Below are 17092 nucleotides of genomic sequence, written 5' to 3' on the forward strand. Positions count from 1 at the left end.
AAAGGAGCTCTTGTCCTCCCACCCCTCCACCCTATCCTGAAGGAGCCAAATCAACAGTCGCCTGGTCTCCTCGGGCTCTTTGAAGAGCCGCCGTGACCGAATGACTCTGCAGGAAGTCAGGCAGCTCGGCGGGCCAGAGTCACCGGAAAGGGTTGAATATCAATCAGCGTCCTAATGAATATCTTCAGAGGATACATTAGTGGTGCATTACTCAGATTTTTTTTTTCACTGAAATCAGATACTAGAGAAAGAAGCCAAGGAGAGGTCACGACCCCACGAGAACACACAGGGAAAGTGAGTTCAGATATGACGACTGTCACAGCGAATTAATTTAAAGAGGACGGGTCGTATTTAAGTTCTGGTTTGACTATATAGCTACTTGTATTGTTTTTTTTTTATTCCAAAGAAGTAAATGAGGAACACACATGGAAATCAAAACCACAAAAGACAAATTATACCTTACAGTCGGTAATGTTTGCAGCTTTTCAGGCCCTTCTTTACAAAAAAATGCTCTGTGAGGCACGGGCCAGTCGGATTAAAAAAAAAAAAAAAAAAAGATTGCCACTTTATAATCATACAATATTATGGTTTTTAAGTATATGCAATCATTCGAACAGTGGTATTATAGCAGTATCGTACAATCCTTTCTGTATGAGCTGGGGCAATAATAACAAAGGAAGGGGAAGAAGAAGAAGAAGGTTACAGATTTCCTCTGCAGCTATTAATGCCATATAATTACACTCTGCGTCATGCAGTTACACAAACAATAACATCAACAGAGAACAATTACAAAGCCAATGTAAACTTTACAGAAGGAGAGCACTCATACTGCAGGTTTGCTCCAGAGCCCTAAAATAAGCAACATTTAAAAAAAAAACAAAAAGCAAAAAATGAAAGCCAGTTCATTGAAAACAGAAGAACCCGAACGGTCATATAAGCACAGCTTACAAAGATAATAAGAAGTACACAATGTATACAAGTAAAACTGTTGAAAAAATAACCTACATGTGTTGTACCTTGACAAAAAAAAACACACAAACATCAAGACTTTCTTATAGCTGTGGATGTAAAATCTCTTCATAGCTTTAAACATATGAACTGATATAAAGTTGATTATTTTTGTTCCTCTTCCCGTTTAAGCTGTTTTTGGTTGTTTACTTATTTTAGGATCAACACTTGAAATAAACTTTGGCAAACATAGCTTCTTTTTGCTTGAACTGATCCACAGTTGAGGCACTTTATCTAACACTGTAAGGCACAGTACCATTTGGTAACAATGGCATTAAAACACAGTTTCACTTCCTCTGAATCTGCTAGCTTAAAATAATATCATCTCCTTCCCCCCACGGTACCCTGATGGTATTTATGTCAAATGAAACTAGCTCAAACGGTGACGCAGACATCACTTCTTGCCTAAACTGAGACGCAGACGCATGCTGTTTATCATAAACTGTGATGCACACTGAGGATGTTGTCCTGATGTAAATATAGCATATAAAAGAGTAGATGTTTCCTTTATAACAGACAGAAGTCAGTGAATTTTAAGTGATTTAAAAGCATGGGGACATGGGATAGCTTTAGGGGGGTCATTTTTTGGTGTAGTGGTTTACCTGAATGAACAAAACGTACAGTAAGAGCACATTTTGGTGATTTTGTATTTGCAGAAGTTTGCATGAGAGACATCTTAAATGTGAGTAGGGCTGCAACGATTATTCGAGTACTCGAGTAATATTCGAGGGCAAAATGCATTAACAATTAACAATTAATTTAGTATTCGATGACTCGTTAGTGACGTCATCGAGAATGATTCTCTGGCTTGTGGCGCAGCGGGATGACCAGCGTTTTGGGTGCAACAGGCCCTGGGTTCAAAATCTGGGCGAGCTGTTTGCAGGTCAGACAGACACTCAAGCACTCTTGGCGCCGTGCATGGAGGCGGCCACGGACTGAAACAATGACAAAGCACGGGTCCAACCTATTAGCTGCAGCCGTATTTATGGGAAAACTATGACATTTATATGATCCGATTACCGTATTTTCCAGGCTTTTATGATGGCCCGCTGGTGAGACTAATAGTCCGGTGCTACTTATATATGGTTTTTTCTTCTTCATTACGCATTTTTTGACTGGTGCGACTTATACTCCGGTGCGACCTATAGTCCGGAAATACGGTACTCGAATAATCGCAATATATTAAATAATCGGTGAGTATCCAAAATACTCGTTTGTTGCAGCCCTAAATGTGACGCATACACATGTGCGTACCTCAGCATGCTGAATTTACTTTAGTGAAGAATTATAACTCGGATGGCCATAAACAGCAGCCTTGAACTCAAGGTTCAAGTAAACCCTCATCTGCAAAGAATGACCTTTTCATTAAAGGCTTTCAATGTTGTTTATAGTGACCCCTGTGGCTGTTTGGTGAACTGCAGCCAGCACCTTGTGGCTAGCAATCACTCACACAACAGATCAGTCAACCAACACCTGATCCATCCTCTTACAATCTGCATTAAGCAATAAAAACCTGCATTCATACAAACAGAACCTTTACGTGTAAGGATTACATCTTCAGCTGGCTTATACCGTGTTTCTGTATCCAAATGTGAAATATTAATGTTACGAAAATTAGCTTGAAATCCTCAGAGGATCTAATTTTGTCATTATTTTTAGTACCTGTGGAGAGCATACATGAAAGTAGCTATTTTTCTTACACCTGTGACCTGTAGATTTCTGCAACGTTCAAAGCGTTCCTTGTATAAATATAGAAGTGGGCGTACTGCAGACGAGTAGAGATGAATAAACTTTGGATTATGTCTTTGCGCCACTGCTCTCACAGTCGTGTCCGGCTTAGCCACAGGTTGTGGTGTGAGGTTGATACATACTAAATAAAAGGTTTTTTTTTTTTGTAATGTAATACAATGGTGTATAGAGGTTATTATAATCCGACTCGATCGCGTTTGAAAACATTTCTCCTGGAGTCACAGCACATTCACTCACAAAAACAAGTATAAATTCCGTGGTTGAAAAACTATGTGGTGCTTCAGCGTTCAACAAATTCAAATTGTTATAAAGGATTATTTGACTACCTGTGGCGGCATTATGGCTGTCTTTGGCTGAGGTGTCTTATTTTCAGGAGTATCCGAAGTACCCTCCTTGCCTTTCTTCCTGGGTGGCTTTTTAATGGGAGTCTTCTTTGGTGTAGAATCCACTGGGTCCCCTGCCCTGGAGCCGTTCAAGTCCTGCTTCTCCGGGCTCTTGGCCTCAGGGGTCCCAAGGTTGGTGCTGACAGGCGCCACCATCTTTTGGAGGCTGCTCGATGTGGGCAGCAGGGGCTTGGTGGAGCCTTGCTGGATCGTTCCTCCAGAGGCCGTCCTCTTGGCTTTCTGCGGAGGTGTGGGCTTCTCCCGGTTTCCCTTCGGTGTGGAGAGACCATTGGTCTTTGTCAGTCCTGTCCCCTCATTCCTGTTGATACTTTGAGTTTTCTCCTTGAGCTGAGCAGCGAGCAGCGTGGCAGCCTCCGAGTTCATGTGAGGGTGGATGAGCTTGGGGCTCTTGGGCGGTTCTTTAGGAGTCTGCTTTGGACTGTCAGCATTCTTCTTCTCAGATGAAGAACTGTGGAAGTTACTGATCTTCTTTAGAGCATTCTGAACAACACCATTGATGTGCTCCATGTGACTGGGACTGCCGTGCTCATCCCCAGACTTCTTACCTCGCAGAGGTTTGTGTTTGCTGGGAGAGCCGTTGGCATCTGCTTCCTTCCCCTCCTGTTTCTTCTGCTGCTCACGACTCTTTTCCTTCATTTTCTGCCGCTCCTCACTCTTGGACGAGCCATCACTGGAGCTCCTCTTGTTCTCCTTTGACACTGGGAGAGCCTTAACTGCCCCCTGCTGCTCCGGCTGGGGCGGCCCTGTGGTGTTTCCGTGTATCCATGACACTTTGGGTTTGGTGGACGGGTCTGGTGGTCGCGGTTTGGGCTTACCAGGTGAAGGCGGTGGCTTTCCGTTGCGCTTGGCCTCCGGTGTAGGTGTGCCATCCCCATCCTTGCTGCTACCCTCGTCCTCCTTGGACTGCTTGGAGAAGCGGGTGATGCGGGCGTACTGGGCCGCAGCTGCAGACTCAGAGCCGCTGGTGGACCCTTCGCTGTCCACAGACTTGAGCAGGGGCTGCTCGTTGCCTTCTGGTTTGGTGATGCTTGTGTCTTTCAGGGAGGTGTACTCCCCTGCATCCTCCTCATTGGGGTCATCTTCTGGCTTCTCCACTGCCGGGCTAGGGCTCCGCTTCTCCTTGGATTCATTCATAGATTCTGTGGATCATTTATAACAGAAGGCAGTCATTAAAGCAGAATCCATTCATAGAAGAAAGTACTCCATGTGCACAAACATCCAACAAATAAAGCCCAATTTGCCAAGTCATGCTTCCAGAATAGAAAACGGTATTTTCCAGCAAACTTCCATGGAGTTAGTCACTGTTTGGATTTGTGCCATATGCTGACTCGACCATTCCATTTCCTGTTTATATTCCCCTTGTTCTCAAAGGAAAACCTGGACCCATGGCATGTGATTAAAAGCCAACTATCTCCATAATGAGATTTACAGAAGTGTGTGAGTCACTGAGCAGATTAACTTTTACAGAAACATGTACCCATGTCTGTGTGTGTGTGTGTTAAGGACCCCATGCCAAAGACAAATTGTGGATTTACGTGCGTCATTCTAGATAACAAATCTGCTTATTTATTCATCTGTTGATTCACCTTCATGAGGAACACAGTAAACTGGCCCCTCCTCCCCGCTCTCGAACGAGGAGAAGGACTCCTGGGACGACCAGGAGGACGGAGAGGCCTCCTCGGCCGCAGATGGGGGCTCGATGAAGCTGCAGTTGAAGGTGTTCTCTGGGTCGTGGTGGGCTACTGAGAACAGAAAACAAATGCAGAAGCCAAAAGGTCAGTCAGGGGGTTTTGTACCGTGTTACAAGAACAACAGTCTGTTCTCACTCAGTCTCACAGCAGAGTTGTAGAAAGCGTTGGTTTAAGTGAGTCTGCAGAAAAAAGGGGTTTTATTGGTTTTACATGTGAGCTAACAAAGGCTCCCACATAATGGCTACATTCAGTATTAATAGTTTCTGATGGCTGAAACTGGTTTTACATAGAAAAGAAAGATATTTAAATAACAGCGTATAGTATCCGCTGCTTCTTGGTAATTAGCCCTGAGATACTGCAGCAGCCACTTTCAATTTTATATCACCACACACAGCAATGCAAGAGTTGATTCTCCACCCAGAGAGATGAGAAACTGGCTCAGAACCGTTCTCTGTTGATGTAAATACACCAACCACCGCCGCCGCAGCCGCCTCTCAGCACAGAGCTGCATTTCTGACGCCACAGTGAGGCGAGTGTTGACCTGAATGTCAGCATCTGGAACTGTAACGCAGAGGTTGTTAAAACAACAGTCTCGGAACTCTGACTGTGACCAGAGTAGGGTGGACAGGATTTGTTTTTAGGCCCACAAGGATCCCCCAACCTCTAGTCTAGTACAAAAGAGGGTTCATGCCACCATCATATAATAGTGTATGTACATAATTAGAACTCCAGATGCTCTAATATCAAAATTATATTTACACAAGAACAGCGTGCAGCGGGGATGATGTGTTTTTTATGGCCAACATGGAAGTTTGTTCCCTTGACAAAAGACCGTTAGGAGCAACTTAAAGTCTAAATACCAGAAGTAAAAAGCTAATGCTAAGCTATAGAACGACAGACAAATTCATCATAACTAAATCACTACTGCTCTTGCCCTTAGGAAGTCCTAAAATGCTCCATAGACTCTCTATGAACGCTGAACTGAAACTGACTAACTAGCCCATCAAGTGGTGCAATATGCAGATGTTTTTATTATGGCGTGACAGCAGTTATTATCAAAATCTGATAATAAATCTTTGAATCTTGCCCCTTCAAAAGCCACAGCAAGCACACACTGCAAAATGTGATCTGTGTCTACCTTAGAAATCACGGAGCAGTAATATCTGATCCTTCATAATAAAATCTGAGTCTCAGTGTTAGCACAGCATCATGTCATCTGCTTTTTTTTCTAGTATATGAGCTAAATAAACCACAATTGCTCTCTTTTGTCAACTTCCCTGAATCCTCTCCCTCGACCATATGTAGGTCAAGCCATATTTCCTTCTAACCGTCTCCCTCTCGCTCTCTGTGTCTTCCTTCCTCCCTCCCCCCGTCAGCTTTCTGCTGACCCTTCAGTCTCACGACAGCTGCGGTTTCTGAGGGATACTTGGGGTTAATCTTCCCATCTGGCGTGAACAGCGGAGTTTTGGCGTAGGCCGTCCTGGGCGTTAACGCGACATGACCGACCACATCAGATGCTCCTGTTTACATGCCCGATGACACATGGGTAGATCCGTTTGTTTAGACCTTAGATAAACCTTCTATGGAAGGAAAACTGCACCAGGACCCAGGCCAGGAACAAATTCTGTTGTTGTCTGACTGAAATGATGAGATCCACAGCTGGATTTTTGCAGACTTGGACTTAATAGATATAGAAACCTTGTATCACTCAGATTTCACACAGCTTTTTTAAAAGCATGTACAGTCTTCATCTCAGAGAGGCGCCTCTCACTAGTGAGTGTAAACAAAGCTTGTTGGTGAGGTTTATGGCTTCCTGTGTCCATCCATCTGGCTCACCACATGCAGCTTTCTGTTGCTTACAGTGTGTTCTCAGACAAAAAGCAGGTTTCGTCATGTTTGGCAGTTTAACATGTTTGTGAGATGTGCAGGTGCAACACGTCTACAATAAAAGAGTCACTGCAGACCAGAAATAACAGGTATTTAGACATGAAAAGGGGGACTTCCGTGCAAGGGGAGCTTGCATGTGTGATTATTTAGGAATATCCTGTTTACTACAACCTGTGTAGTGGATGTTGGGCGACAAAAAACAAGTATATGTTGTGTTTGCCCTCACCGTGCAGCAGCAGACAGAGACTCAGAGGGGCTGAGGAATGTAAAGCAGCTAACCTATGCAAAGATCTCAGTCATGTTAGTCAGCAAGCTAACACATGGGCATTTTGTGAGATTAGCTGTATGCAGCAACGAACAACTGCTGCCCTTGAAAGCTGCTTCTTCCAGACTGTGGGGCAGATCGCTCTGCAGACTGGACGCCGGGGCGATCCCTCCCTGCATGGAGGCCCGACACACAACGGGGTATTATTGACCCATCCCAGCTGCAGAGCTCCATCGCAACAGTTGCTTGCTAAGGGTAAGGGGGTAGTCAAAGGGGTTGAAGGGGTAGGTTAAAGCCGCTGGAAATGTGTGACTAAATCTCAGCCTGAATTAGCTTCTAGCAGGGCTGCGGTGAATGGCATTCAACCTACAGTATGCACAGTGGATTCAGCTCTGAAGACACAACTGCAGCTTTTCCACCTCGCTGTTGCACTTCTCAGGGTGTGAGAAAGTTTTCAGCGCATTTTATTGGGCAACTCACAACTGCACTGCAAACACATTTGCAAGTGCAGCCAAGTTTCCCTGGATAAATAAAGATGAAAAAAGCAGGTGGTGCTGCTCACAGCACTCATTCAGGATGAAGCATTTGGTCACAGTGGATGCAAGGAATGCCGGACAGACGTGAATAGAGGGGTGGGGAGTAAATATGCTTAGAATGGAATGCTAAACTACAAGCAAAGAGCCTCAGTTTTGCCAAGAGGGGAATAGGTGGCAGTGTGTTTATGTGGAGGCTAGCTATGCTAGGAGTAAATGTTGTCCTCTGTCCCCTGTTTGTCCCTGTGTCCCTTTTTCTTTTTCTTTTTTTTGTCTTGCCACATCTGTTGCCAGTGACCCTGGTGTGGATAAATCACAGTTCTGACACTCGCTGGGGTAAATTTGACCACTTCCTGTTTCCAGCCCCATCGGGCCCCCTTTGGAATGTGTGTGTGTGTGGGGGACTGTGAAGCTGCAGTCAGAGTGGAGTTTCTAAATGTTGGCAGGCCATGCTTCTGTGGGCAGGCCAAGAGAAAGCAGCAAAAAATTTGGATTGGACAAACCGGCAGAGAAGGAGCTAAGTGACGGGTCTGAGGAGTTTGATGCGTCTCTGTGTCAAGAGTGCTTGAGCAATACACACCCGCTTGTATTTAAAGTGTGAGTGTAAAAGAGTGACAATGGGCCAAAAAGAAATTGACATGTGTTTCTCGTATCTTTCTGCAAAACTGCAAGACGTACGACTTGTTTAAACTCTTCATAAACAAGCATTAATGTGCCGCACACTGGGATGACTAAGGCTGCTCTGACCCTGTGTTGAATCTGGAAATGAGGCATGATGTAGACAGATTCTAGCTCAAATAATCATCTGGATAACTGAGGAGGCACATGCTGCTCAGACATGGAAAAAGAATCCAGGTCAACATGCTTTAACTCCTTCAGCACCACTCTAACTTCAAAAGACCTCTTTTAAAAAAGCACCAAAGCCAAAGTTGTCAAAGTTAGAAAGTCAACAATCCTTTTGGTCTATAAAAAAAGTCCTCCTCAGATATTCAAAAAAAAACCCTGCACAACCTCACATCTGACGTGCCGGAACCAGGGAACATGCTCAAAATCAGGGCTCCTGGAGAGGTCATGGATGTCTTTACAATATAGGAGCTCAGATATTGGAGCTTGCTGTGGCCTGATGATTCTTGAACTATGATAAACAGTGTGTGATGAGCTTCATCACCACATCTCCTGTGCTTACAATGGAAAAGAAGAAGAGAGGGGTGGGGTGGGGGGGGGGGGGGGTCACAGACAGATCTGTCACACACCACGAGACCTCCACATGGAGCAGCAGAGCCGCAGCATCGACCCAAACAGAGCGCCCTTTGATAGCGCATCACTCACCACCAGACATCCCCCCCTACCCTACCCTAACAACCACTGGCCTTCTTTTAATAACACAGCCTCCTCCTCCTCCTCCTGCTCAGCACAAGAAAAAAAAATGTCTTGGGGAATAAGATGATGGAAAAGAGTAAAGAAAATGGGAAGAAAAAAAAAAAGACCGAGTTTAGGGTTGTAATAATATGAACACATGGCATTTGAGAGTGCCAAGAATAATAATGGGCTCTAAAACCAGCACATTCCTTTCAAATGAAACCCCACACTCGCCTGGCAGCCACCATACACTCTTCAACCCTATTCATCATCTCAGAAGCAGACTGAGGTAGCACTGAAACACTCACACTGTCATTGTCTCCACTCTGTCAAACATTTAAACGCACTGACAGCCTGTTTTTTTTTTATCATCTGAAATGTCATTAATGAAGCTAAGACGGACACGGACACACACACACACACACACACATCCAGCAGACTGTTGTACAAGCAGAAAGATTACATAAAACACATCAGCAGCAGCAGCAGCAGCAGCCTGCTGGCAGCCCTGCGGTGGGATATGAGAAGAGAGTTCTGGGGCTTACCGACTACTTTGGGCAGTTTCTGTCGCCTCAGTGGAATACGGGGGAGTTTAGTGCTGATTCGGCTGAATCGTCCACACAGGATCCGCTTGGCTTTTTTGCTGTTGGTAGAGTTGTCTTGGTTAGGACTGAAAAAGGGATGACGGCATGGAAATCCAAATGAATCATTCAAAAGAGGCATTTTAAACCTGGCCCTGTGCCCCTAACTTATGAGGGCTCAGGGGGGGGGGGGGGCTGCTCAGATTTCTATTCACACTGTAATGTCAACAATAAAAGTACTTAAAATACAATTTATATGCATTTATTCATTTAACAGCCTGGTACCTGTGAGAAAAGGGTTAAGAGCAAACATTTTTCTCCGTGTATTTTTTGCATAGGAGCGGACTGTGAGGTGAAGACACCTCTCTGTCACTCACTTGTGGTCGTCCTTGTGGCGACAGAGACAGCAGCAGCACAGCAGCGAGAGCAGCACAATCAGTAAGAAGGAGACCAGGGTCCCGGCTGCGATCACACCCATCCGCTGGTTGGGCTCTGAAAAGACCAAATGCAGGGAATTCTGGGTGTGCCACGTCAGGGGACGGACGCCAGTTACAACAAATGTCTCCCTCTGTCACACTCAAACCTCCCCTGGCTTTGATTTGGGGGGGGGGGTAGGGGTTTAAGCGTATGTCACCTTTCATAATAAAGACATCGGCCGATGTTAATAGCTGCTACTGTAAAACATCGCTACTTTAAAAATATGCTGAAATTCATAAATAATTCATGATTAAGCGTTCAGTGTTGATTTCCTGCAGACCTCCTCTTCACCACACAGCCGTCGCCGCTGATGATTTATTAGCACCCCTCCCTTTTCCTGTGGGATACACCCCGAAGATAATGACACCAGAGACGATCAGTTAAGGGGTATTTAGCAGCGACCCTTAATTCTTTTAGATATGACTGCTGGGGTGTGTGCCATTACGTCCTAACAAATTTTAAAGGAGGCTAAGGTGACAGGGTCTTATATCACTCACCAAGCCGCCACCAGTCATCACGCTAAACGGCTAAAAATCCCTGCTGCCTGTGCGTGAGTGTTACACTGCTATATTCTCCATGCCTCCCTTCTCTGTCTCCAGATTTTCTGTTCTTTTCTCCATCCCCCTCTTTTTTCTTCTTCCTTCCTTCCCCTCTCTCCCTCTCTCTCTCTCTCTCTCTCTCCCCTCTGGCTGGACAGGAGCAGAGCCAACAAACACAGCCATAAAAAGGACACCGGTTTAGGTCTGGAAACACTATCAAGGCCTCAAAAGTCTCCCGCTACACACATTGACCTGTTTGTTAGTACTCAATGTGTGCAGCCAAATATTAGACATATAATCCACAGGAAGCTTTGCAGTGCTATAAATTCGGGATAAATGGTTTAAAAATGAAGGTTTGCTTACGGAGATAGCAGGCGCCGGACACAGGGTCACAGTTCTTGTCATGGCAGGGGCAGGTTTGGTTGCAGTTGACGCCATACTGGCCAGGCTGACAGGTCATATTGCAGCTTGAGTACAAGAGAGACAACAGACATCTGTTTAATGTTCATTCCAAGCGACTGATGGTGTCAATGGCACAAAGGAGGGAGAGGAAATAAGGGATAAGTAGGATTAGCTTGCTGTTCCAAGCACTTTGACTTTTCTGTGATGAGAGTTTGTAAAAATGTTAACTTCTCTCTTTTTTTTAACAGTGTGCTCCAAACACAAGCTCCATCCTTCAAATTCCCAAGTGCACGACAAGCCTATCAAACCCTCTGTCACTGCGTGCTGCTGCTGCTACAGCCGAGGGCATAAACATGAGTTTTTTTTAGGCTATAAAGTGTCTTATAACTTACTAGATGCCATAAAATCCCGGGTCACACAGGCACTCTCCGGTGACAACGTGACAGATGCCGTTGAAACAGTGACTGCAGTTGTTCTCACAGTTCTCACCATACGTGCCGTTGGGGCAGCGCACCTCACATCTGTGATGATGATGATGATGACATGTCATTTTTAAGCTTAGCGGTATGAGTCATGGACATAATCACAGTGCAGAAAATGACACACACATGCAGTACTGTCATTATTCTGTTGTTGTTTTGTTTTTGTACACATTCCAAGCTGTGTTGTGTGTTCTCCTACCTGTCCCCAATCCAGCCGGGGTTACAGTGGGAGCACTTGCCATGAATCGGGTCACAGTGGTGCCCGTCTTTACAGGTGGGACAAACCTCCTGGCAGTTTTCACCAAAGAAGCCTTTGGAGCAGAGCTGATCGCACCGAGTGCCGTTCCAGCCACGGTCGCAGGTGATGCAGCGTCCCTCTGTCACCTTGCAGGGCTGCTGGCCTTTGCAGTGCCCACACCTGGTGGGAAAACACCAAGGAATGGTTATTTATAGATAAACAGTGCTGGACATAGCACCTGGATCATGTGAAAACAGCACAGTCTGTGGAAGGTAAAGCACTTAACCTGAATTGCTTTGACATGTTGGCTGATGATTATGGGGATAATGTGATCACCAGCCCCCAATGTCTCGCTTTATCATTGCTCCATTAAATTACATGTTCAGATATTTTATCAGCTGCAGCCTATCAAATCTTATATCCAATCAAAACCACAAAACCGCACTATTATACGGATCAGACAGGGAAACTGAACATTAGGCATCTGTAAAACTGCACGTTTCCCAAATGGTACATTTGCTCTCTGCCAAGTTTTTTTTTCTCCCACCTGTTCCTGCAGTTTTGACCATAAAATCCAGCAGGACATGGTTCCCTGCAGAACTTCCCACGGTACCCCGGCGTGCAGGTACACGAGCCGTCGGCCTGGTTGCACTTGCCGTGGATACACTGGCAGTACCGTTCGCACCGCGGGCCCCACAGCCTCTCCCGGCACTGGCAGCGGCCCGTGAACTGGTCGCACGGCGAGTTGTTACAGTTGCACTGGATCCCACAGTTCCTCCCCATCCAGCCAGGGGTACACAGGCAGCGTCCGGTCATCGCGTCGCACACGGAGTTGATGCTGCAGTAGCAGTTGTTGTTGCACTGGGGACCCCAGATGCCGGGGTGACACGTGCATTTTCCAGTCTCCTGGTCGCATTTGCCCTTTTGACACAGACACGCATTCTCGCAGTTAGGTCCCCAGCGGTTGTGGTTGCAGGTGCACTCGCCGGTCAAGTCATCACACTGGCCATTGGGGTAACAATTACATTTACCCTTGCAGTCGGGGCCCCAGAACTGGGCAGGGCACTCTGTGATAGGACAGATCAAGAGATGGGAGAAATTCTTGTCACATTCTTTAAGAATTAGATACTAAAAGCCTTAACAGAGACATGAGAGGCTGCAGCTACAAGCTAATGTCACTTTAATTTCACGTTAGCTTTGCCAATAAATCCAGCTGCAGCATGCAAGCTGTGGCTCTGTGGTCAAAACTATGAAGGAAAAGTGACAGGATCACCAGAATCAGTAGGATTCATTTGTTAAACACGATGAATGCCACGAAAATGTCATGCCAGCCTAGATATTTGAACAGTGTCAAACACTATTATCCCTTGGGACTTGAACCCAGCATTGAAAAATGACTTATGTGACAAAGTTTCCATTCATTTGACCTTTAAACACTATAGCCAAGAGCCAAAATATAAAAAAAACGCTGCTTAAAGAGTCTCTTACTTGTGTCACAGCTAGCTCCAAAGTATCCATGGCGACAGCGACATTCATTGGGCCTGACACACACCTCGTTTTCCTTGCAGGTGAAGTTGCCTTCACAGAGAGCTAGGATGAAAAACAATAGGCTACATTACTCAGCTGGCTTGCACAAATGAGCCATGTGACACGCGCTGATAAATGTTAGGACTGTGTGGCAGAGCACGTACGTGTCAGGCATTCATCCCCTTGCTGCCCCCATCCGCTGCAACACACCGACGCTGATGACCTGGAAAAAAAACAAAACATTAGGAGATACAGAATGAGAGGGGATACAGTAAAACAAACACATATCAAAGCGGCAGCATCCACACCCAGCTCTCTTTGATCTCAGAGCTCCCATTGATGTGGCTGATGCTGATTTTTTGGCACGCAGGGCATCGTGAGCTGCGCACATGCTTCGCACATTGTTGTGTAATTATCTCAATATGGGTGGAGATACATGCACTCTAACCCCCGGGCCTGTGCAGACTCTTCATCTTCCCCCCAGCCTGTGCAGGGACAGTGTGAATATTCACATGAAAGTTTTTTAGGCCTGACAGGAAAGGATGGATGCGTCTCCTCTTCCTTCCACGCCTGTGACCTCTGTGGGGCCCTAGAAACACGTCAGCTTCCCCTAAATTATTGGATGGCAGTTTTTTTTTTAGGCACACGCGTGAGATCATGGGTCTAACTTCTGTATTCTTTGACTTGTTATGAAAGGAAGATGCTTTTCTGAAAAATCAGTTTAACTCTTTGCTGCACTGCTGTAGATCCTCAATGTATCATGTGAGGCTGACCCTTGTTGACCTGCAACACAAATCCAATCCATGTCAGCACCAGGAAGACGGATTGATGTAGCTCTTCTTTCACTGATTTTACATCAGTGCTGAAAACATCACAAGCTTTTGTTCCCAAATGCTTGAAGCTAGAAAACAATAAGTGTTGAAAGCATCATCCAATATCTAGGTTGTACTGCTTTCTGCAGCTAGATCCAGCAGCTGATTTTGTAATGTGACGACACACACTGGAAATACTGACAAGTGATGATAAATGCTGAACTACTTCCTGCTATTCATATGATTCAATTGAGAAAACATTACGGGCATAATGGAGAAAACAAGTGAGTGGTGAGCGGAGAGGTCACCGTAATGAATGCTGAATGCAGCCAGGAGGGCAAAATGTCAAACTTGTAGAGCATCAGGGGCCAGTGCTATGTATAGAAGGCCACTGAAGGCCGGCACAATGAAACAACATGAGATAACAGCACATGGGAAACACGCAGAGTGCGGATTTTTGGATGTATTTTTGTTGCTTCCTGTCAGTTACTGCACACTTTTACACTCAGCATCCATCCTCTAACACGCTGAGGACTCATGGAAAGAAAACACGCTGTGACGAACTTGGCTGCAGACGTTTTGTTTCTGCTTTGACCACAATGTCAAAGTGCAACAGTCCAACAAGTCTGGATGCTGCAGTCAGCACAAACACCAACAGGCTCAGTCTGATCAGTGCTTCTTATTTAAAGGTTTCTGCTTGTAAACCTAAATCTGATCATTCAAACATTTTATGAACCAAAACTTGTGCCACGAATGCTGTGAGGATCAATGAGAGCGCCCCCTACAGGGCAATAAAAAAACACTCCTGTTCCAGATGTACACATCTGTAAAGCTGCTTTCTTCAATGGACTCCTCCTCCTCCTGCTGCAGCTACAGCAGGGACAGGGAACACGTTATATGTAGAAAAGAATTAGGTCATCGTGAAGTAGCACAATATGGGAAACTGTTGTATGATATATGAATATGAAAATAAATAATGTTTATAAGATTAAGTGGGAAAAAAAGTTTTCACTTTATACAGAAGTGTTTGTGTTGTAAGTTATGAAACCATTTTTCTTCATTAAAATATTAAAAAACTAAACAAGCAATCAAAACAAAACTTAAAGAATGCGGTGATGTCATTTAAAACTGACTGCACTCCTTAAAAAAAATGGAGAATTAAGCGTTTAATCCACAAACAGGCTGATTTCCATAAACAGCCAGTGGAATAAAATATATTTTTTCTCCTGCACTCATGCTTACCCGGGTCCTTTGCACACATTCCTGCCTTTGGGGTTGAGTTCTTGGCTGAAAACGGAGCAAAAGCAAAGAGAAACCAGCGCAACAACAGCGAAAGAGTTCTTCACTTCCATTGTACAAGCAGCAGCATCCTTCTACACGCCGTCCTCTCTCCGCATTCCCCTTCTCCAAAAAAGTCACGGTGCTGTCCTATTAACTGCGCTTCATACACTCCAAACAACTTTTACGCACATAATCCAGACAGATCTGCTTCCTGAACAGGCGGATAGATCCCTGTGCGGATAGTTTCTGTAAAGTCTTGCCACCACCTACGCCATCAAGAAACTCTCAGCAGCGGAGCGGAGCAGCAGCGACAGCGATCCCGACCCCAGGGCTGGGAAAAGTCCTCAGATTCTGCAGAAACTTGCTGAAACTCCTGCGCTCTTTATTCCGTGAAAGGTTCCATAAGAGGTCGTAACGCAAACGGCTCCATGATGAAGTCAAACTTTTTTTGCGCAAAAAGTAAGAAAAACAAAGTCAGCGCGCCAGGAAATGCGCAAATTACTTATATTTATATAAAAATAGATATATACACATATATATACAGCCGATAAGTGCTTTTGGCCTGTGTGTTTCCTCCCTGAGGAGAAGAGCTTAATCCGTAGCTTTGGTTCTCTCTTGCGCTCTCAGGAGTGGCAGGAGGGAAATTCCTGATTTGTTACTCTATCTTTGGCTTTGTGCGCCATGCGTGCGCCACCAAATTTACATAGGCCTGTGTGCGGCGGGCTCTGCTTATACTGGCCTGGGTTACAACTTTTAAAAAGTTACAAGAGCGTCAGGGACAAATTCCACAGTTTCATAAAGAACTTTATACAAAAAGTATAATAAATATTAAAGGAGGAAAAAATAAACAACGGGACTGTCATTACACCGGCTCCATATGTTCTAATGTTATAATAATAAAAAACAGGAATTGTAGATCTATTGTAGTCTAATATTTAAAACTCACCAATCTAAACTCTAAATTAATTTGAACTGATGGATGTGTGTGTCTGTGTATGGGGGGCTGATGGGAGCAGTGTAAGCACATGTGAGACAACAGCTCCCCCATCTGTTAACATGAACGAAGTGATGCTGACAGATTGAACCTGCATTCAATCACCCCTTTTTCTGTTGTTTACATCAAATACATTCAGTCCAATGAGTTCTGTGAACCGGTGGTTGCACATTACACGTGCCAGGGGGCTCCTGTTTACTCACAAAAAAAATTCTCATTTCAGCATTTTGTGGATTTTGTGGATCTTCGGGGTTCTTTGAAAGCTTTCAGGGAAGCAAGTCGTACATCACTCCTCTGCAAAATGTTACGAGATGTTCATAAATGTCAGCAACACCTACGGGCCAAACTGTGATGGCCTTAAAAATGTTTTATTTATAAAAGGTTAAACATTAGACGTAATGCTTTTTGATGTCCTAAAAAAAACACAGATTTGGTCCTTGAGGTGTGTAAATTCATGCACATCGTTATGCAGGAAGAGAGAGTTCCAGGCCTGGAACTGTGAGTCCCACAATCACTTAGACATTGTTCAAGCATGAGATTATTTGTCTTGCAAATTGTGCCAGAAGGCAGTCAGTCAGTCAGGCAGACAATCTCTCAGCACACTCCAAAGTGGAAAGACTTTCTTCTTTTTAAAGAAAGTTTCTGAAAATAATGTGGTGCAGGGATTTAAAAGATAGTGTAGCAAAGCCAAAATTGAAATATACGAGTAAGAGAAAAGTATTGCAGAAATAAAACTAGGCTAATAAGTATACTCAGTATGCAATTCGTTCTTTGAAAGTGAAATATCATATCTTAGGCTTTTATTCGGACTCATCCGGCTTGCTTTAATTATTCCTATTTGGCTTGTTTTGAATTTATTGCAG

At 44.7% G+C, this 17092-nt stretch overlaps 1 protein-coding gene across 2 annotated transcripts; it reads right to left on the reverse strand.

The window, feature by feature from the left end:
• Positions 1-376: 376 nt before the first annotated feature.
• Positions 377-15844, reverse strand: LOC114441801 (scavenger receptor class F member 2-like). Of its 2 annotated transcripts, none has more exons than XM_028414891.1 (11): positions 15197-15844; positions 13307-13365; positions 13104-13205; positions 12163-12682; positions 11577-11795; positions 11288-11416; positions 10857-10960; positions 9855-9969; positions 9442-9539; positions 4748-4903; positions 377-4300 (listed from the first exon to the last, which is right to left on the reverse strand). In XM_028414891.1, exons 1-11 carry the CDS (start codon positions 15304-15306, stop codon positions 3072-3074), a joined length of 2841 nt encoding a protein of 946 aa, XP_028270692.1. In that variant the 5' UTR covers positions 15307-15844; the 3' UTR covers positions 377-3071. The 2 variants fall into 2 exon arrangements, with proteins under 2 accessions (XP_028270692.1, XP_028270691.1); XM_028414890.1 differs by having other exon boundaries at positions 9442-9566.
• Positions 15845-17092: the final 1248 nt, after the last annotated feature.

Source organism: Parambassis ranga, chromosome 9 (assembly GCF_900634625.1).
Source record: "Parambassis ranga chromosome 9, fParRan2.1, whole genome shotgun sequence".
In the NCBI taxonomy this organism is placed as follows: Eukaryota; Metazoa; Chordata; class Actinopteri; family Ambassidae; genus Parambassis; species Parambassis ranga.

Bases quoted from the DNA above. Each gene is read 5' to 3' on its own strand.
- LOC114441801 (XM_028414890.1), bottom strand. From the start codon at position 15,306: ATGGAAGTGAAGAACTCTTTCGCTGTTGTTGCGCTGGTTTCTCTTTGC. The intron at 11,796-12,162 runs GTGGGAGAAAAA...TTTTCCCACCAG, and splicing joins GGTCAAAACTGCAGGAACAG to GTGTGGGCACTGCAAAGGCC. The intron at 9,970-10,856 runs GTAAGCAAACCT...TGGTCTTTTCAG, and splicing joins GTCCGGCGCCTGCTATCTCC to AGCCCAACCAGCGGATGGGT.